This window comes from Pristiophorus japonicus, chromosome 10, assembly GCF_044704955.1.
Source record: "Pristiophorus japonicus isolate sPriJap1 chromosome 10, sPriJap1.hap1, whole genome shotgun sequence".
Lineage (NCBI taxonomy): Eukaryota > Metazoa > Chordata > Chondrichthyes > Pristiophoridae > Pristiophorus > Pristiophorus japonicus.
The window spans coordinates 169,396,505-169,419,479 of record NC_091986.1 but is presented as its reverse complement, the minus strand read 5'-3'; the positions used below and the strand labels follow the sequence as shown (position 1 = coordinate 169,419,479).

Genomic DNA, 22,975 nt, shown 5'->3' with positions numbered 1-22,975 from the left:
TAAACACTTTATAAGGATGTATGAACCATTTGTTTGCAATCTGAGAGCTTGGAGATTCAGAAATGTAATGTGTTGTAACTCACTGCAGTAAAAGTACCAAAGAGCTGTCCACCATTGAACAGATTCCAGAATGCAAGTGAACCTATGTGAAAATAAACACAAATTACAAACATAATAGCGAAGGGTCATAATGATATATACACAACGTATATTGCAGTATATTATTGGCTGTTACAAGACAACCCCCACAAGAGTGGTTATTACAAATGTAGTTATGAACAAAAATATGATAGAAAATAGTGAATTCCACCGTCAGGTTTATCCAGCAGATAAACTGAAGCTGGAAAGGGTGGATTATCCTGGATGGGTGCTCTGCACGTTCGGTAGAGCACACTAGGAGTTCACTTCACCGCCACCATCACCTCATTGTCTGCTCTTCCTATCAGATCTCACTGAATGCATAAGGTACACACTTTTGGGCTTAGGAAAGCAAAGAAGGGACTCAATCGCAGCAGAACCCTTAAAGGGAGAGGTACAATGGTGGTCCCATGAACAAACCAGAAGAACTGTGAATTTTGAAGTTTTGGGGAATAATCTTTTCATCTTGACAGTTTCTGAAGAATATTGGCAGGGCTTAAATTGCCGTTCCACCCTTACCGAACAAGTGCAAGGAGTTCATGGACTGTATCATTAAATACTGAGACCATTTAGCCAGCTGCCTCTGCTGCTTCCCCGCCACCCCACTTCCCCTTGCCCACTTCACCTATCTGCCCCAAGGTTCCTCACTAACCTCGCCCTAAACATGCAGCTTTCTCCAGTTTCTCTTCTATCTCCCCTCATGTCATCTCTGAGCTCATTTTGTCCATAAGACTCACTCACCTCGTGCTCCCTTGACCCAATTCCCACTAAGTTGTTGACCACCCAACTTCCCTTCTGACCCCCAGGGTAACTGACATTATAAGGGCTCCCTGTCCTCAGCTACTGTCTGTCTCACTTTTAAAACTGCCGTCACCAACCCTCCTCACAAAAACCAACCTGGAGCCCTCCATCCTTGTCAACTACTGCTCCATCTCCAACCTTCCTTTCCTTTTCAAAGCTCTTGAACATGTTGTCACCTCTCAACTCAGTGCCCATCTTTCCTACAGCTCCATGGATAAATCTTTCCAATCGGGTTTACGCCCCTGCACTGCACTGAAATGGACCAAAGTCACAAAGGACATCCTCTGTGGCTGTGACCATGGTGCATTATCCCTCCCAATCCTCATTGACCTCTTTGCAGCCTTTGATATGGTTGACCATACTCAAACATCCTTCTTCCGTTGTTCCCCTCAATGAGATTTCCCTCGCTTGGTTCCATATTACCTATTCCCTATCTGAGTGTAGCCAGTACAGCTCCAGCAATGGTTTATCTTCCTGCCCCTGTACCATAACCTCGAGACTCCCCCAAGGATCTGTTCTTGGACCCCTCCACATCTTCAGTTACATGTTGCTCCTTGGTAACATCACCTGCAGACATGGGGTCAGGTTCCATATATACACTGATGATACTCAGCTCTACTTCGCCACCATCTCTCTCAAACTACCACTGTGTTGTCAGACTGCTTGCCCGATATCCAGTCTTGGATGAGTTGCAATTTCCACCAGTTAAACATTGGGAAGACTGCAACAATCATTTTCTGCCCCTGCCACAAAATCTGTGTCCTTACCATCGATTTCATCCCTCTCCCATTGTCTGAGCCAGACTGTTCCTAATTTAGGAGTTCTATTCAACTCCAAACTGAGCTTCCGACCCCACATACTCTCTATCAACAAGAATACCTACTTCCACCCCCCCTTAATATTGCTCACCTCTGCCCCCGCATCAGCCCATCTGCTGCTAAAACCCTCATCCAAGCCTTTATCACCTCGACTATTTCAATACTCTCCTGGCCATCCCAAGACTTTAGCCACCCATAAATGTTGTGCCCTCCAAATTCAGCTGCTTACCAAAACTATCTGTAATCGGGAGATTGGAAAAGCAAATATAAAGCAAGCTTTTTACTGCCACTCTGATACAAAGGGTCTACAATTGGAGCTTTAACTAACTTTTTACAGATGTTTACACATCTGCTGTGTATTTCTAGCATTTTCTGTTATTGTTTCAGATTTTTAGCATTTGCAGCTTTTTATCTCTATTGTCAGTTTCTTGCTGACCTTGGGGTCCAGTAGCAACAAGCGAAGCTCCTAATTCAGGCTTCAGCACACGAGTCTTCAAGAATACGACTTTATTTACACTCTTATCTTCTACTGCTGTGTGAATATTAAAAAGTAATTAAAACAATAAGCCTAAAACCATAGCATATTTTGAGATTTGAACAAAAAGTTAATTTATTGAATGTATTATTTAATTGTCGCGTTGTTTAGCTCTTACTCCTTCCTTCCGTTTGTACAGGTCATTTCCTGCCAAAGTTTGGACACCTCACTGAACAGTTCTCCAAAGCTATGTTTATACTATAGTCCCATGATTTTTTCAAATTGGAATTCAATGGATCAAAACTGTATTCAATCTCCTTTTTAGATTTTTAGCGACCCAGATACAGCTTATCATCAAATGACAGATTATCAGCCGTGTGCTGTGTTTTCCTTCCCACAAAAAGAATAAGTGAACCCGCTACAACTATTTTGCGTTGTATCAGTAATCAAGTGCCCCCTGATTAAAGGGGAGGTCACACTCCAAAAACTTTTCAAGTGGCCCCTTTTTTTTTTGAGGGCACTAAAAACACAAATTATACAAGTTCCCCCGGCTAAAAGTGGGGTGGGCGGGGGGGTTGCGGGCGGAGGCCCTAAAACCGACAAACTTAAACAAATTAAACTTTGGACATGGTTCAAATTAAAATTTGGTTGCCAGAGGTGATGATGCACTCCAGTCCCTCCGGTGCCCACCTCTCGCAGAAGACTGCAGGCGTACCAGTGGACACCACGTGCTCCATCTCCAGGGATGCTCTGGCTCGGATGTAACCGCGGAAGTGAAGCAGGCAGTCGGGCTGAACGACCCCCTCGACCGCCCGCTGCCTGGACCGGCCATTGCCCCCTTGGCCGTGCCCAGGAGCAGTCCTACGAGGAGGCCTTCTGACCTGCCCGCTCCCTTCCGCACAGGGTGCCCAAAGATCAGGAGTGTGGGACTGAAGTGCAACCAGAATTTGAGGAGCAGCTTCTCCAGATATTGGAAGAGGAGCTGCAACCTCACACATTCAACATATACATGGAACACGGACTCCTCTAGACCACAGAAATTATAGGCAACTTAAAAACTTATTGCACGGGAATGCTCCATGCACCACCCTCCAGCCCAAGTCCCCAGTAAATAGAGGGAGGACTCCCGCGTAGAGTGCGCTCCATTGGGGACCCTCACCTTTTCTGGTCAGCAAGATGGTGTGCCATGGCGTGTCCGGATGGCAGACGAGGATGGCAATGTGGAGAGTGTGCAAGAGCACCTCGTATAGGAATCCCCTCTGCGCAGAACTGAAAGGCACGGAGTGGATTTCCCCGAGGAGGCTCAAGTTGTGAGGTGGTGAACCCACTACAACTCAACAGTTTTGGGTGGAAAATCACCTGACTCCCATGATGATCTAATTGAGGTATTTAAGATGATTAAAGAAGTTGATAGAGAGAGAAACTATTTCCTCCGGTGGAGCAGTCCAAAACAAGGTGGCATAACCTTAAGATTACAACTAGGTTGTTCAGGGATGATGTCAGGAAGCACGTCATTACACAAAGGATGGTGGAAATCTGAAACTCCCTTTCCCCAAAAACCTGTTGAATCTAAGTCAATTGAAAATTTGAAAACTAAGATCGATATGTTTTTGTTAGGCAAGGGTATTACAGTTTACAGAATCAAAGCGGGTAAATGAAGTTAAGCTAGAGACCAGCCATGATCTAACTGAATGCTCGAGGGGCTGAATGGCCTACTCCTGCTCCTATGTAGCAGCCGACAGTATGTATGTTACAGGACCCCAATTTAAAAACTTTAACAAGGCTCCTGTCTGATTGAGGTGTGCCCCTGAGCTGCTCTCAACAACTTTCTTCCAATCCGACTCATCCCACTCACCAATGGACGTTGTGAGTGGATCAGCAATCACCACTCCTCTCCACATTGCCCTCCAGGATGTCCATTTACTCATGAACAAGGCCCTTGCCATCCACAACCTTATTGTGGATGATTGGGTTGATAACTTGGCCTTAAGTGAAATTTGACTTCAGGAAGTGACACTGTGCCCCTTACTGAAGCTGTCACACCCACTCCCCTGCTGTGTTTTCCACCACCTACCCTGTCCAAACTGCCATGGCGACTCTTATCACCAAGTCACATCTTGATCTAACCCTCGACTCTTGTGGTGTCTTCTCCTTCTCCAAGCACCGCACCTCGTTCCAATTCTCTCACCTCTCTTTTAAATTCTTGGTTGTCTACTCATAAGGCCCATCCATGTTTCTCTCAAAGATATCCTCTCTCTTTTCCTCCTTCAGCCTCTGCACTGAATGACTTATCATCTTTGATGATTTTAAACTCCACGTCAGCTCCACCCCCCGCCCTCTCTCCGCTCAACTCACTGTCCCCAGTTGTCTCTAAACCTCTCCCACCATAAAACCTCTCCTACCCATATTCATGACCACCCCCATGACTGTGCCACTTCACCTGGTCTCCCTGTACCCATTGTTTTAATCACTGTAAAAGCCACCTCCAACCACCCACTCACCACCCGCAGCACCCCCGCTTTCTTCCAACCCCACTTCTTTCTGCTTCAGCCCCTGGAAAAAATTCTACCACCTCGTTTCCTACAACTTAACTTTCAAACCCCCAAATGCCTAGCCTTTGGCTCATCAATTGTCACAATTTACTCAAGCACTCCCTCACCTCCATCTTTGATGCCCTTGTCTCGATAAAGTGCTTCACTCTCTCCCATCCCAGTTGCTCACTCTGGTACAGCCCCCATCTTCACTCCCTTAAGTTCAAGCCCACACACAAGCATATCTTAAGCAAAACTGGTTGAACCAAATATCATCGGATCTGGCTGGCCAAATGAGAAAAAACAAAAGAAAGAACCCATATTTATATAATGCCTTTCATGATCTCAGGATATCCTAAAATGCTTTACAGCCATTCAAGTAACTGTTGTAATCCAGGAAACGCACTAGCCAATATGTGCACATCCAAACGGAAAGGGCAGACGGGGTTTAATGTCTCACCCGAAAGATGGCATCTCTGCAGCACTCCCTCAGTACTGCACTGAAGGGTCAGCCTAGATTTTGTGTTCAAGTCTCTGGAGTGGGACTTGAACCGCTATATCAAACATTATTGAGCCTCACACTCCTCTGATAAAACCACCCAATACTCCAGGATTTTCCAGAATGGCAACCTCTGGCTTCTTTTCTCCATTAACAACCATCTCCCTAAACCTCCCTTTCGTACCTGTTGCGTATGCAATAACTCAATTGACTTAGTACCGTGAACTCAATCAGGTGCGACCTGACTACTTTATTAGCTCCAAAGTGAGGATTAAACATGGAGGACTAAACATGGGGGCTGCACGTGTGTGCCTGTGGCCCAATGACCTCCGACGGTCGCTCCCCCTGGTGGCAGGTAACCCAGGCATACATACATTACATCATTCCCGCCCCCCCCCCCCCACCCCCAAGATCTTGGTATCAGTCCTATTTACAAATTGAGACAGTCCGGGGCTTTCTGCTCCCTAGTTGATCGTCTCAGTTCAATTCCAGATCTGGGTGAGCTCTCCGAATCATTCATAACTTAAGGCTGGGTAGCCGATCTAATGGGAGTGGCAGTATCCATGTCGGGGATTTAAGGTCCAGATTAATTGACTGATGACTGAATATGAATCAGTTGTTCATTCTTCAAGCTGTTCCGGTGCATCTGTGTGCTGCAATTTCGTCTGATCAATGTGCCTCCTGCTTGTTTGCCCATTAGTGAGCCTGACAATAAACACCCTGTTACCCTCCTTGGCCATAACAGTGCCAGTGACCCACTTGGGGCCTTGACCATAATTTAGCATATACACAGGATCATTAATAGAGATGTCAGGTGACACGGCAGTGCAATCATGATACCACTATTGATTTGAAGTCTGTTTTCGACGTGATCGTTAAGATCAGGGTGCACAAGCGAGAGCCTGGTCTTGAGACCTCTCTTCATCAACAGTTCAGCAGGGGGGACCCCAGTAAGCGTGTGGGGTCTCGTCCTGTAACTAAGCAGTATGCGTGACAAGCGAGTCTACAAAGAACCGTGAGTTACGCGTTTCAGGCTTTGCTTGATGGTTTGGACAGCCCGCTCCGCTTGACCATTGGACGCGGGTTTCAATGGTGCTGACCTTACGTGCTTGATACCATTGAGTCTCATAAACTCTTGAAACTCCAAACTCGTGAAGCACGATCCGTTATCGCTCACAATGATGTTAGGCAGACCATGAGTGGCGAACATGGCACGAAGGCTCTCAATGGTGGCTGTGGATGTGCTGGATGACATGATTATACATGCTATCAATTTGGAATATACATCCATCACCACCAAAAACATATTGCCCAGGGAAGGACCCGCATAGTCGATGTGGATTCTCAACCATGGTTTGGATGGCCATGACCACAGACTTAGCAGAGATTCCACTGGTGCATTGCGTAACTGCATGCAAGTGTTGCACTGATACACACATGACTCCAAATCAGAGTCAATGCCAGGCCACCAAACGTGAGACCTGACAATGGCCTACAGTAGTAGTAGTAGTAAGGTTTGGGACAGCATCAAACAAGAAATAAGGGATGCATGCAATAAAGGTACAGCAGTTATCATGGGTGACTTTAATCTACATATTGATTAGGCTAACCAAACTGGTAGCAATGCGATGGAGGAGAATTTCCTGGAGTGTATTAGGGATGGTTTTCTCGACCAATATGTCGAGGAATCAACCAGGGAGCTGGCCATCCTAGTGATGTGTAATGAGAAAGGACTAATTAGCAATCTTGTTGTGTGAGACCCCTTGGGGAAGAGTGACTATAACATGGTAGAATTCTTTATTAGGATGGAGAGTGACATAGTTAATTCAGAAACTAGGGTCCTGAACTTAAGGAAAGGTAACTTCGATGGTTTGAGGCGTGAATTGGCTAGAGTAGACTGGCAAATGATACTTAAAGGGTTGACGGTGGATAGGCAATGGCAAACATTTAAAGATCAACTTCAGCAATTGTACATCCCTGTCTGGAGTAAAAATAAAACGGGGAAGGTGGCTCAACCATAGCTAACAAGGGAAATTAAGGATAGTGTTAAATCCAAGGAAGATACATATAAAGTGTCCAGAAAAAGCAGCAAACCTGAAGACGGAGAAATTTAGAATTCAGCAGAGGAGGACAAAGTGTTTAATTAAGAGGGGGAAAATAGAGTACGAGAAGAAGCTTGCCGGGAACATAAAAACTTACTGCAAAAGCTTCTATAGATATGTGAAGAGAAAAAGATTAGTGAAGACAAACTTAGGCCCCTTGCAGTCGGATTCAGGTGAATTTATAATGGGGAACAAAGAAATGGCAGACCAATTGAACAAATACTTTGATTCTGTCTTCACGAAGGAAGACACAAATAACCTTCCGAAAGTACTAGGGGACCAAGGGTCTTGTGAGAAGGAGGAACTGAAAGATATCCTTAGGCGGGAAATTGTGTTAGGGAAATTGCCGGGATTGAAGGCCGATAAATCCCTGGGGCCTGATAGTCTGCATCCCAGAGTACTTAAGGAAGTTGCCCTAGAAATAGTGGATGCATTGGTGATCATTTTCCAACAATCTATCGACTCGGGATCAGTTCCTGTGGACTGGAGGGTAGCTAATGTAACACCACTTTTTAAAAAGGGAGGGAGAGAGAAAGCGGGTTATTATAGAGTGGTTAGTGTGACATTAGTGGTGGGGAAAATGTTGGAATCAATTATTAAGGATGAAATAGCAGTGCATTTGGAAAGCAGTGACATGATCGGTCCAAGTCAGCATGGATTTATGAAGAGGAAATCATGCTTGACAAATCTTCTGGAATTTTTTGAGGATGTAACTAGTAGAGTGGACAAGGGAGAACCAGTGGATGTGGTGTATTTGGACTTTCAAAAGGCTTTTGACAAGGTCCCACACAAGAGATTGGTGTGCAAAATCAAAGCACATGGTATTGGGGGTAATGTACTGGCGTGGATAGAGAACTGGTTGGCAGACAGGAAGCAGAGAGTCGGGATAAACGGGTCCTTTTCAGAATGGCAGGCAGTGACCAGTGGAGTGCTGCAGGGCTCAGTGCTGGGACCCCAGCTCTTTACAATATACATCAATGATTTGGCTGAAGGAATTGAGTACAATATCTCCAAGTTTGCAGATGACACTAAACTGGGTGGTGGTGTGAGCTGTGAGGAGGACGCTAAGAGGCTGCAGGGTGACTTGGACAGGTTAGGTGAGTGGGCAAATACATGGCAGATGCAGTATAATGTGGATAAATGTGAGGTTATCCACTTTGGGGGCAAAAACACGAAGACAGAATATTATCTGAATGGTGGCAGATTAGGAAAAGGAGAGGTGCAACAAGACCTGGGTGTCATGGTTCATCAGTCATTGAAAGTTGGCATACAGGTGCAGCAGGCGGTGAAGAAGGCAAATGGTATGTTGGCCTTCATAGCGAGGGGATTTGAGTATAGGAGCAGGGAGGTCTTACTGCAATTGTACAGGGCCTTGGTGAGGCCTCACCTGGAATATTGTGTTCAATTTTGGTCTCCTAATCTGAGGAAGGACGTTCTTGCTATTGAGGGAGTGCAGCGAAGGTTCACCAGACTGATTCCCGGGATGGCAGGACTGATGTATGAGGAGAGACTGGATCAACTGGGCCTTTATACATTGGAGTTTAGAAGGATGAGAGGGGATCTCAGAGAAACATACAAGATTCTGACGGGATGGGACAGGTTAGATGCGAGTAAATTGTTCCCGATGTTGGGGAATCCAGAACCAGGGGACACAGTCTTGGGAGAAGGAGTAAGCCATTTAGGACTGAGATGAGGAGAAACTTCTTCACACAGAGTTGTTAACCTGTGGAATTTTTTGCCGCAGAGAGGAGTTGTTGCCAGTTCATTGGATATATTCAAGAGGGAGTTAGATAGGGCCATTACGGCTAAAGGGATCAAGGGGTATGGAGAGAAAGCAGGAAAGGGGTACTGAGGGAATGATCAGCCATGATCTTATCGAATGGTGATGCAGGCTCGAAGGACCTAATGGCCTACTCCTGCACCTATTTTCTATCATAACAATACAAGGATGCGTACTGTGTAAATCCCGTACAAATCTCTCCCTGCCTTTCTTGGGCATAACAACACGATTACCCCATAGCAAACAATCAGATTGAATGGATAGTTCATCTTTGCGATGGTTGTAAGGTTTGGTCTCATCACACACTTCCCTGGGAATGGCTGACCAATCACCACTAAGGACACAACGTTTTTTAATCGATAAGATCGGATCCTGGCTGTGGCATTTCCACCTCCAGCGTGGGCAACAGTAAACGGCTCAATGCATCGGCACAATTCTTGGTGCCAGGTCCATGGCGAATGACATAATCATGGGCAGATAATGTCAGTGCCCACCTCTGGATGCGGGACGATGCGTTAGTTTGATACCTCTATGCTCTGAAAACAAAGATATGAGCGGCTTGTGATCGGTTTCAAGCTCGAAACAAAGCCCAAACAGATACTGGTGCATCTGTTTAACCCCATATACATAGGCTAAAGCTTCTTTCTCTACCATGCCGTAGACTAATTCCGCTTTAGGCATGCTTCTCGATGAATACGCAATGGGTTGTAGTTTGCCCGACTCATTGGATTGTTGGAGCACACAACCAACCCCATGTGATGAAGCGTCACAGGCCAATACTAGACGCTTGCACGGGTCATAATGTAACAGCAATTTGGTGGAACAAAGCAGATTTCTAGCCTTCTCAAAGGCCCTGTCTTGAGATACACCCCAAAACCAGTTGTCGCCTTTTCTGAGCAGCATGTGCAGTGGCTCTAATAATGTGCTCAATTTAGGTAAGAAATTACCGAAGTAATTGAGAAGACCAAGGAACGAATGCAGCTCCGTCACATTCTGGGGTCTGGGTGCATTTTTGATGGTCTCTGTTTTCGAGTCCGTAGGCCTGCTGCTGTCTGCAGCAATCTTCCTTCCCAGGAATTCGACTTCCAGTGTCATAAAGACGCACTTTGAACGTTTCAGCCTGAGCCCCACTTTGTCCAGATGACGTAGAACCTCTTCCAGGTTGTGCAGGTGTTCAGCAGTGTCACGACCTGTGACCAGAATGTCGTCGTGGAACACCATGGTTCAAGGGAAGGACTTCAGTAAACTCTCCATGTTTCTCTGAAATATGGCTGCAGCCGAACGAATTCCAAAAGGACACCTGTTGTAAATGAATAGCCTTTTATGCGTATTGATGCACGTAAGTTTCTTTGATGATTCGACAAGCTCCTGTGTCATATAGGCTGATGTCAGATCCAATTTGGTGAATGACTTTCCCCCAGCTAGCATTGCAAACAGGTCATCAGCCTTTGGTAACGGGTACTGATCCTGTTTCGAAACTCGGTTTATTGTAACCTTGAAGTCTCCACAAATCCTGACAGTGCCATCACTCGTCAGCCCATTCGTTAAATTCGACCGGTGAAATGATCCCTTCACGTTGGAGTCTGTCCATTTCGATTTTGACCTTCTCCCTCATCATGTACGGGACCGCCCGGGTTTTGTGATGGACAGGTCTTGCATCCGGGTCCAGGTGGATCTGCACCTTGGCTCCCATGAAGTTGCCGATGCCTGGTTCAAATAGCGAGGGAAATTTGCTCCGCACTTGAGCACACGAAGCGTCATCCACCATTGACAAAGCTTTATTCCAGTTCCACTTTATTTTTTTGAGCCAACTCCTGCCGAACAGCGTTGGACCATTGCCTGGAAAGATCCACAGCGATAGATCATGAACTGCCCCATTGTACGACACTTTGACAGCTGCACTGCCAATCACTGGTATGAGCTCTTTGGTGTAGGTATGCAATTTTGCATTTACTGAACTCAGCTTGGGTTTCATGGCCTTGGTGTCCCACAGTTTTTCCAAAGTTCTCTGGCTCATAATTGACTGACTCGCACCCATGTCTAATTCCATAGATACCAGCACGCTGTTCAATTTTACTTCAATCATTATCGGTTGGCTTTTTGTCAGGAACGAATGTACACTATACTCTTCCCTCTCGGGTATCTCGGGTTGCATTGCGGGATCCGCTCCGGATCGGTCATCATCATCCACGTGGTGTGTCGCAGCACGCTTGCTGAGCTGCGGACACATCTGCTGAAGGTGCCACATTTTCGCACAGCCTCTACAAATATACTGTCTGAAACGGCACTGATGAGGCCGATGATTGCCCCCACAACATCAACAGGCAGAAATCGGTGCAGCTCTGCCAACCGACGACACAATCTGGTCACAGTTATTGCTGTGGAGTTCCGACTCTGAGACGATATCTGCTTTGTACTATCGACCATGGTCAGGCAAGCCTGGGCGATCGTGATGGCCCTGCTCAGATCCAGCGTCTCCGCAGCCAGCAGCTTCCGCAGGACCACCTCGTGGTTTATACCTATTACAAAGATGTCGTGCGGCATGTCTTCCAACGCGGTTCCAAACTTACATGGCCAAGCGAGACGTCTCAGGTCGACAACAAATTCCGCCACGTCCTGGCCCAGAATAAACATGCTTGTAAAAGCAATATCACGAGATAATGAGATAATGAGGAGGTCGAGGAGGCCTACAAAAGGCCACGAGATCAGGAGTTCGGGCAGCGTCGGCGAGAGGCGACAGTCCGGGGTCGAGGAGGCCTACAAAAGGCCGTGAGTGCAGGAATCGGGCAGCGTCGGCGAGAGGTGTGCTTGTGCAGCTACAGGAAGAAGGCAAAAAAAAAGTAGAAAGTTGACGTCACAGCCAAGGGGGTAAGTGATTGGCTGGTGATTGGTAAGTAGTTTTTCTTTTTTCTCTTCTACATCAGTGAGTAACTTTTAGCACTGTTGTTGCCAATTTAAGTTAATCTAAGGGTTAAGTCATGGCAGGAGAGCTCGGATACGTGTTATGCTCCTCCTGTACTATGTGGGAAATCAGGGACGCCTCCACTGTCCCTGACTACGTGTGCGGGAAGTGTAACCGCCTCCAGCTCCTGACGGACCGCCTTGCGGAATTGGAGCTGAGGGTGGATTCACTCTGGAGCATCCACGACGCTGAGAATGACGTGAATAGCACGTTTAGTGAATTGGTCTTACCGCAGGTAAAGGGTCCACAGCCAGATAGGGAATGGAAGACCAATAGGAAGAGCAGTGCAAGGAAGGTAGTGTAGGGATCCCCTACGGTCATCCCCCTGCAAAACAGATACACCGCTTTGAGTACTGTTGAGGGGGATGACTCATCAGGGGGGAGCAGCAGCAGCCAAGTTCATGGCTGGCTCTGCTGCACAGGAGGGCAGGAAAAAGATTGGGAGAGCGATAGTAATAGGGGATTCAATTGTAAGGGGTAGAGATAGGCGTTTCTGCGGCTGCAAGCGAGACTCCAGGATGATATGTTGCCTCCCTGGTGCAAGGGTCAAGGATGTCTCGGAGCGGGTGTAGGATATTCTGAAAAGGGAGGGTGAACAGCCAGTTGTCGTGGTGCACATTGGTACTAACGATATAGGTAAAAAACGGGATGAGCTCCTACGAGCCGAATTTAGGGAGCTTGGAGCTAAATTGAAAAGTAAGACCTCAAAGGTAGTAATCTCGGGATTGCTACCAGTGCCACGTGCTAGTCAGAGTGGCATGTTGGCCTTCATAGCGAGGGGATTTGAGTACAGGGGCAGGGAGGTGTTGCTACAGTTGTACAGGGCCTTGGTGAGGCCACACCTGGAGCACTGTGTACAGTTTTGGTCTCCTAACTTGAGGAAGGACATTCTTGCTATTGAGGGAGTGCAGCGAAGGTTCACCAGACTGATTCCCGGGATGGCGGGACTGACATATCAAGAAAGATTGGATCAACTGGGCTTGTATTCACTGGAGTTCAGAAGAATGAGAGGGGACCTCATAGAAACATTTAAAATTCTGATGGGTTTAGACAGGTTAGATGCAGGAAGAATGTTCCCAATGTTGGGGAAGTCCAGAACCAGGGGTCACAGTCTAAGGATAAGGGGTAAGCCATTTAGGACCGAGATGAGGAGAAACTTCTTCACCCAGAGAGTGGTGAACCTGTGGAATTCTCTACCACAGAAAGTTGTTGAGGCCAATTCACTAAATATATTCAAAAAGGAGTTAGATGAAGTCCTTACTACCAGGGGGATCAAGGGGTATGGCGAGAAAGCAGGAATGGGGTACTGAAGTTGCATGTTCAGCCATGAACTCATTGAATGGTGGTGCAGGCTAGAAGGGCCGAATGGCCGACTCCTGCACCTATTTTCTATGTTTCTATGAATCGCAGGATAGCTCAGATAGCTTGAGCTGCAGCAGGGGGGGATTCAAATTCCTGGGGCATTGGAACCGGTTCTGGGGGAGGTGGGACCAGTACAAACCGGACGGTCTGCACCTAGGCTGGACTGGAACCAATGTCCGAGGAGAAGTGTTTGCTTGTGCTGTTGGGGAGGAGTTAAACTAATATGGCAGGGGGATGGGAACCAATGCAGGGAGACTGAGGGAAACAAAATGGAAACAGAAGCAAAAGACAGAAAGGAGATGAGTAAAAGTGGAGGGCAGAGAAACCCAAGCAAAAAACAAAAAGGGCCACTTTGCAGCAAAATTCTAAAGGGTCTAAGTGTGTTAAAAAGGCAAGCCTAAAGGCTCTGTGCCTCAATGCGAGGAGTATTCGGAATAAGGTGGACGAATTAACTGTGCAGATAGCAGTTAACGGATACGATGTGGTTGGCATCACAGAGACATGGCTCCAGGGTGACCATGGCTGGGAACTCAACATCCAAGGGTATTCAACATTTAGGAAGGATAGAATAAAAGGAAAAGGAGGTGGGGTAGCATTGCTGGTTAAGGAGGAGATTAATGCAATAGTTAGGAAGGACATTAGCTTGGATGATGTGGAATCGGTATGGGTAGAGCTGCAGAACACCAAAGGGCAAAAAACGTTAGTGGGAGTTGTGTACAGACCTCCAAACAGTAGTAGTGATGTTAGGGAGGGCATCAAACAGGAAATTAGGGGAGCATGCAATAAAGGTGCAGCAGTTATCATGGGTGACTTTAATATGCATATAGATTGGGCTAACCAAACTGGAAACAATACGGTGGAGGAGGATTTCCTGGAGTGCATAAGGGATGGTTTTCTAGACCAATATGTCGAGGAACCAACTAGGGGGGAGGTCATCTTAGACTGGGTGTTGTTTAATGAGAGAGGATTAATTAGCAATCTCGTTGTGCGAGGCCCCTTGGGGAAGAGTGACCATAATATGGTGGAATTTTACATTAGGATGGAGAATGAAACAGTTAATTCAGAGACCATGGTCCAGAACTTAAAGAAGGATAACTTTGAAGGTATGAGGCATGAATTGGCTAGGATAGATTGGCGAATGATACTTAATGGGTTGACCATGGATGGGCAATGGCAGACATTTAGAGACCGCATGAATCAACTACAACAATTGTACATCCCTGTCTGGCGTAAAAATAAAAAAGGGAAGGTGGCTCAACCGTGGCTATCAAGGGAAATCAAGGATTGTATTAAAGCCAAGGAAGTGGCATACAAATTGGCCAGAATTAACAGCGAACACGGGGACTGGGAGAAATTTAGAACTCAGCAAAGGAGGACAAAGGGTTTGATTAGGGCAGGGAAAATAGAGTACGAAGGGAAGCTTGCAGGGAACATTAAAATGGACTGCAAAAGCTTTTTTAGATATGTAAGGAGAAAAAGGTTAGTAAAGACAAACGTAGGTCCCCTGCAGTCAGAATCAGGGGAAGTCATAACTGGGAACAAAGAAATGGCAGACCAATTGAACAAGTACTTTGGTTCGGTATTCACTAAGGAGGACACAAACAACCTTCCGGATATAAAAGGGGTCAGAGGGTCTAGTAAGAAGGAGGAACTGAGGGAAATCCTTATTAGTCGGGAAATTGTGTTGGGGAAATTGATGGGATTGAAGGCCGATAAATCCCCAGGGCTTAATGGTCTGCATCCCAGAGTACTTAAGGAGGTGGCCTTGGAAATAGCGGATGCATTGACAGTCATTTTCCAACATTCCATAGACTCTGGATCAGTTCCTATGGAGTGGAAGGTAGCCAATGTAACCCCACTTTTTAAAAAAGGAGGGACAAAGAAAACAGCGAATTATAGACCAGTCAGCCTGACATCAGTCGTGGGTAAATTGATGGAATCGATTATTAAGGATGTCATAGCAGCGCATTTGGAAAGAGGTGACATGATAGGTCCAAGTCAGCCTGGATTTGTGAAAGGGAAATCATGCTTGACAAATCTTCTGGAATTTTTTGAGGATGTTTCCAGCATAATGGACAATTTGATGTGGTGTATTTAGACTTTCAGAAGGCTTTCGACAAAGTCCCACACAAGAGATTAGTGTGCAAAGTTAAAGCACATGGGATTGGGGGTAGTGTGCTGACGTGGATTGAAAACTGGTTGGCAGACAGGAAGCAAAGAGTAGGAGTAAATGGGTACTTTTCAAAATGGCAGGCAGTGACTAGTGGGGTACAGCAAGGTTCTGTGCTGGGGCCCCAGCTGTTTACATTGTACATTAATGATTTAGACGAGGGGATTAAATGTAGTATCTCCAAATTTGCGGATGACACGAAGTTGGGTGGCAGTGTGAGCTGCAAGGAGGATGCTATGAGGCTGCAGAGTGACTTGGATAGGTTAGGTGAGTGTGCAAATGCATGGCAGATGAAGTATAACGTGGATAAATGTGAGGTTATCCACTTTGGTGGTAAAAACAGAGAGACAGACTATTATCTGAATAGAAACATAGAAAATAGGTGCAGGATTAGGCCATTCAGCCCTTCTAGCCTGCACCGCCATTCAATGAGTTCATGGCTGAACATGCAACTTCAGTACCCACTTCCTGCTTTCCCGCCATACCCCTTGATCCCCCTAGTAGTAAGGACTTCATCTAGCTCCCTTTTGAATATATTTAGTGAATTGGCCTCAACTACTTTCTGTGTTTGAGAATTCCACAGGTTCACCACTCTCTGGGTTCTCCTCATCTCGGTCCTAAATGGCTTACCCCTTATCCTTAGACTGTGACCCCTGGTTCTGGACTTCCCCAACATTGGGAACATTCTTCCTGCATCTAACCTGTCTAAACCCGTCAGAATTTTAAACGTTTCTATGAGGTCCCCTCTCATTCTTCTGCATGGTGGCAGATTAGGAAAAGGGGAGGTGCAACGAGACCTGGGTGTCATGGTACATCAGTCATTGAAGGTTGGCATGCAGATACAGCAGGCGGTTAAGAAAGCAAATGGCATGTTGGCCTTCATAGCGAGGGGATTTGAGTACAGGGGCAGGGAGGTGTTACTACAGTTTACAGGGCCTTGGTGAGGCCACACCTGGAGTATTGTGTACAGTTTTGGTCTCCTTACTTGATTAAGGACGTTCTTGCTATTGAGGGAGTGCAGCGAAGGTTCACCAGACTGATTCCCGGGATGGCGGGACTGACATATCAAGAATGACTGGATGAACTGGGCTTGTATTCATTGGAGTTCAGAAGAATAAGAAGGGATCTCATAGAAACATTTAAAATTCTGACGGGTTTAGACAGGTTAGATGCAGGAAGAATGTTCCCAATGTTGGGGAAGTCCAGAACCAGGGGTCACAGTCTAAGGATAAGGGGTAAGCCATTTAGGACCGAGATGAGGAGAAACTTCTTCACCCAGAGAGTGGTGAACCTGTGGAATTCTCTACCACAGAAAGTTGTTGAGGCCAATTCACTAAATATATTCAAAAAGGAGTTAGATGTAATGCTTACTACTCGGGGCATCAAGGGGTATGGCGAGAAAGCAGGAATCGGGTACTGAAGTTGCATGTTCAGCCGTGAACTCATTGAATGGCGGTGCAGGCTCGAAGGGCCGAACAGCCTACTCCTGCACCTATTTTCTATGTTTCTATGTTTCTGTGATGCTTTCTTTTGGTTTGAGATGGTCCCGAATCAGAGCACACAATTCCTCATAGGTCTTTTCCGTTGGACGTGCAGGTGAGAGCAAATTCTATGAGGCCATAGATTTTTGGACCACAAACCGTGAGGAAAACCGCCCTGCATTAACTGCATCAACGTCTTCATCTTGTTGGCCATGAAGTACTGGTCGAGGCGATCTGTAAAATCCTCCCAGTCTTCTCCCTCCACGAATCACTCCAGGATTCCAACTGTGCTCATTTTTTTTTTGTGTGTGAAAGTTCGTATTGTGCCTCATCGCCAAATGTTCTGTATGCAATAACTCAATAGGCTTAGTACCGTGAACTCAATCAGGTGTGACCTGACTCTACTTTATTAGCTTTCAAAGTGAGGATTAAACATGGAGGCTTTCTTTTTATACAAGGGCTGCACGTGTGTGTCTGTGGCCCAATGACCTCTGACGGTCGCTCCCCCTGGTGGCAGGTAAACCCAGGCATTCATACATTAAAGTACCATTTCACCCTCACCTTCAAAACGTGTGTGGAGCGCATAGATGCCTTCACGACGATTGAGTCAATATGTTCAGTTGCCTCTGCTACTTCCCCTTTCCACTTGCTCATCAAGTCAAACCTTCCCCTAGGCTCTTCTCTTCCCTAGCCCTGAACCCATGTCTCTCCCATCTCCCCTCATGCACTATCCAAGCTCATCTGGACCACAAGATCCACTTCCGGCTTTCATGACCCCATTCCCATTAAACTACTGACCACCCAACGTGCCTTCCTGACCCCATGCCAGCAGACATTGTAAATGTTCCTCTTCCTCAGGTACTACCTCCCTGCCTTTCAAAACAACCATACCTCAAAAGCACCCTCAACACCTCTGTCCTTGCAAACTACAACCCCATCTCCAACCTCCCTTTCCTCTCCAAAGTCCTTGAACATGTCACCTCCTCCCAAATGCAGCAAGTCTGCACATCCAATTCCTCTGTGCACACTGAACTACTGGGCTACTGGTTGCCCAACATCTCAAATTTTAAATTCTCATCATCTTGTTTAAATCCCTGCATGGCCTCGTTCTTCCCTATCTCTGTAACCTCTTCCAGCCTTCCAACCCCTCCCCACTAAACTTTCCATTCCTCTCACTCTGGAATTGTGTATCGCCCCTCCCTTTGCTGGCTATGCCTTCAGCTGCCTCAGATCAAGATTCAGACATTCTGCCCCTGCAGCCGACACCCCCCCACCCCCACCCCCACCCCACACCCCTGCCACCCCAAACTCTTCGACCTCTCTTCTTTTAAGACCCTCCTCAGAACTCACTTCTTTGGCCAAGCTTTTGATCATCCTTCCTAATATCTTCATCTTTAATGGGCACCCATTTTTTGGATTATGCTTCTGTGGTTTGGGACATTTTATTATGTTAAAGGCACTACATAAATGCAAATTGTTGCTGTGGCAAAACAAAATTCACATCAATTTGACAGCACCACCAAAATTCTTCCTTTCAACAGTTTAAAGCAATGCATTGCTTTTAACACAATATGTACATTATAGGAACCACTGCTGTTGGGAGACTTGCCTGCCAGCAGTATGCCAGAAATTTGGCTCGATGCTCCCCTCCATTTTCTGATTAATTGTTGTAATATCGTGGGCAGCTCGTGCTCAAGTTTCCCATATCCACTGCTGGTGGTCAAGTATCCCAGCTAACCACGAATGGAAAGGGCAGGGGTTGAAACTTGGGGTATTTCCTTGGCTAACAGAGAACTGAATTAACATTAGTGGATAGTCATTAACCAGGGGCCTTCAGCAACATTTTCTCTTCTGCTGTATATATCTCCTATCTCTCCCAGTTGGGCTCACTATTTCAGCAAATGTCAGTGTCCCAATGAGGTCATCAGCATTAACTGTTTGAATAAAAACATTCAAGAAAAAAAGTCAGAAAGAGACAAAGAAAGTAAAAAGAAAGGCTTATGATTAATTTCTATCATTTATTTTTTTGGATGATTTTTTAATAGAAATATTGATCGTGTCACCTCCATTAAAAAATATTTGCAACCTCTCAAAGACACACTCCTTATATTTTATCTTCTCCATCTCTGCACTCTGTGATTGAGGGATTCTGCAGATGGCAGTAGATGTGTCCTGAGATCATGTTCCACACAATTATTTCCCCATCATAGCTAGAGGTGGCAAGGAGAGTGGGGAGACACTGAGCTATACACAGAACGTCATCCTTGTGTCCCCGTTTCTAGGAAGAGACATAACATAATTAAAGGCACGATGTACTTCAGGTGTATATTCAAATATTCATACTGCCTGTTCAAGAAGTACATTTTATTAGCTTAACAGGATAGGACATTAAGGGGGAGAAATTGGGCTATTTTGCACCTCGCGAACGGGGCGTAAATGAGTTTGTGACCAGGCGCAGCGAGAACAGTACCCCCATTAAATTTGGGGGGGTTTGCGGTGGCGGTAACACATAGCGCCCCACTTTGCTGCGCCCGGCGATGTTGACATCATCACTGTGCGCAGCACCCTGGAACAAAAACTGGCCCCGCCCCCTGGTTTAGCACCTGCCGCTGACAACGACAGCTTCGTCAGTCGGGTTTCAGTCGGATGTCGGCTGGAGGAGCACTATTTAAGACACCAGCATCCGGTGACGTTTTAGTCAGCCAATAATGTTTCCTTCTTAGTTTCAAATAGGCAGACAGGCGTTGCGACCGATTTGAGTGATTTGCAGCTGAAGGTGTGCTGTGGCTCTTAAAGATTCGTGACTTTCATTGAGGGCAGATTTGAAACTCCAACATTTATACCATTTCCTGGGGGCTGTGCTGGCACTGGACCTCGGGTTCCAGCATCTTCGGCAGAGGCAACTGAGGCAGAGAGAAAGACAGCAAAATGTGACCAGTGGGGGGAGGGCCATCAGGGCTCTCAACAGGAGACCTTACCCTCCCAGGGTATTCAGCAGCAGTTCTCCTACATCAATTTCACTGAGGAATGGTGTGTTCGAAGGCTGCGCTTCAGCAAGGACGTGATCTCAGAGCTCTGCCACCTCCGACTAACAGACCTCGAATCTCAGATCAGGGTGAGGGCGACTCACTGTGGCTGTCAAGGTCACCATCGCGCTCAATTTCTACACCAGTGGATCCTTCCTACACCAGACATCTCCAACACCTCCCAGTTTTCCATCCACTGCTGCATCTGCGAGGTTACAGATGCTCTGTACAGAAGGAGAAGGGACCATCACCAGAGGGCTTCCTCATGGTGCAGGGCACCATTGACTGCATCCATGTCACTTTGCGAGCATCGCATAACAATCCTGAGGCATTCCGTAACAGTAAAGGCTTCTTAATGTGCAGTTAGTGTGTGACCACACATGCCATATCCTCTCTGACAATGCCCGCTATCCTGGCAGCAGCTACGATGCTTCCATCTTGTGCCAGACCGGTGTGCCACCTCTGGTCTAGCCACCACATCAAGTTCACGGCTGGTTACTGGGAGACAAGGGCTATCTGCTGTCCATCTGGCTCATGAATCCCCTCTGCAACCCCAGCACTCATAATGAGAGCCATGCTGCCATCAGGAACATTATTGAGAAGACCATCGGAGTGCTCAAGCAATGGGCCTGCTGCCTTGACCGCTCGGCTGGAGCCCGACAGTACTCGGCTGTGCGGGTCTCCCTTTACATCGTCGTCTGCTGCATGCTGCACAACTTGGCCATCATGAGGGCGCAGCCATTGCCGGCAGGCATAGCTCCACCACCTCAGGAGGGCGAGGAGGAGGACATGGAGGAGGAGGAGGACGGGGAGGATGAGGAACAGGAGCAGTAATGACGGAGAAGGCAGACACTCAATCGGCCTTCTGCTAGGGCGGTCCCTGGACTTTCCAGTGTGTGAGTAACTACTCCTTTTTGTCACATGACATCCACAACACTGTCGTTCACTAGAAAAATGTTTCTTTTCCTTTCAAATGATTAAAATCATGAATTTTCTGGCAGGTGAGTTTGCGACCTTAGTTAGCTGCAGAGTAAAAAGAGCAGTCAGCATATTTCCGTTGGGAATGGGGCGGGACTTCGATTTTCCCAATTTTAATTGGTTTCCCGCCATGCGGATTGTCTTAAAATCAGGGCCCTAAGTATTACGAAGATTCCGTACTGGGGCTATCTAATAGCCGCAGGCATATTTGCATTATTTAACCTTATGATATCTGTCTATTGTACAAATTATTGCTATGCCAGCTTATTTTCCCTCTGCTTGACTTGCACTGGTTAGCTTGTATGAAGATGGGTTTTATTTTGTTTTTTAGCTCTATTTATTACTGTGGATGCAATTAGTAAATTAAGCCTGCATTTCGCTGGAGTACATGGTCGTACAGCACACAATGGGAGGTTTCAAGTAGAGGCCATGCCCTTGCCCAGAGAGAGATCCGTTTGAACACACAGTAGAAAGACTATGGGGCCGAATTTGGTGCAGGTTACGCCGCAGCCGCTGAGAATCCGCTGGCAATGTATGTTTTTCGGCCGATTCCTCCGGTGCCGCCCTTCTGCCATCCAGGTTCCGCCCGGCGCGAGATTGGTCGCGGACAGCCGGATGCTGCAAAACGGCCATTTTGGTGAGTGATGCTGGCCTCAGATTGACTTGCCGCCAGCCAGAAGGACCACTTGCAAAAAGCAGGTCTGACCTGGCCGTGAGTCGGCAGTAGGGAGAAGGGCTCCGAGTGCTGCAGCGCTGCACATCGCGGCTATGGTGCAGATGCTGGACCATCATCACTGGGACTGCTGGGAAAAAGTTCGGTGGATGTTGCTTTACTTTATTGCTGATGGTCGTGTCTAATTTGGATGTGATAAAAGCGACTGAAATGTGTCTAGGCTGATGGAAACTTTTTTCTTTGACCTTGCTGAAAGACCTTCATTGATAAACCCAATGGCGAAGGCAAAATAATTATGAATAAGTGAAAAGTCACATTTTGTCCATCCCTGATTACTTAATTCTCTGACACAGTCCTTTAAGAAGTTCTCAGGGAAGCACTACATGTCACATAGAGGGTGAGAGGGTTAGGGTTAGAATGATCTATTGTAAGCCTGAGACAGCTGCAGAGTCTAATATTTGTATGGGAGGAAGAGGATATAAATTTACAGCTATTCGACTTTAGGGACAGCGCGATTGCAGACCAAACTGAGGAAGGATTATGATCAATAGAGCACAGCAAGAGACAAGCGCTGCGGTGACTCAGTGGCCAACCATTGAGGTTTCAATGACTAGACTGTCACTATCGCCATGTTAATGTGTCTTTCTTTGTACTGCAAGGAAATTACTTCATACAATCTGTTCTGATTCATCACAAAAGACCTGTACCCAGCATGCCTTGTTGAGGTGATGGACATAAGTCTATTCTGAGAGATGTCATTAATCTGACACATCGAATAATCCTCACAACACATAAAGCATGTTGCGATGGCCTGATGACTGTACCCATTATACAGTGCAGTCATGTGTGGATGGAAAGATATTTCTGCTAAAGCAGATGACCTGAGGGACAGATGTGTGTTTCTCACAAGGCACCACATGTGACGTTAAAATCAGACACTCACCAAGAGAGGGTCAACAATGAGAGGGTATTTACTGTCGTGTATGGAGAAAGAGTCAGACTGAACGTTGTGAGCGCAAAGTAAAGTGTGACCTTAGTCTTTCGTTGCAGGTCTCCAGGGCGCCTTTCCAATCTGTGAGGCCTCCTTAAATACCTGTGCTCCCAAGGAATTATGGGATCCCTTAGCACTCCAGGTGAGCCCTCTGGTGGCTGTACAGAGTAAATAAAAGTCCACACATA

General features: G+C 46.6%; 1 protein-coding gene across 1 annotated transcript in view; it reads right to left on the bottom strand.

The window, feature by feature from the left end:
• LOC139274643 (uncharacterized) overlaps positions 1–22,975 on the bottom strand; it is a 182,689-nt gene that overhangs the window by 52,082 nt on the left and 107,632 nt on the right. The window contains exons 22-26 of the mRNA XM_070891322.1: positions 19,252–19,397; positions 11,906–11,960; positions 11,562–11,760; positions 6,368–6,528; positions 98–142 (exon numbers count right to left, since the gene is read on the bottom strand). Coding sequence (XP_070747423.1) covers positions 98–142; positions 6,368–6,528; positions 11,562–11,760; positions 11,906–11,960; positions 19,252–19,397 — 606 coding nt within the window. The remainder of the gene's footprint in view (positions 1–97; positions 143–6,367; positions 6,529–11,561; positions 11,761–11,905; positions 11,961–19,251; positions 19,398–22,975) is intronic.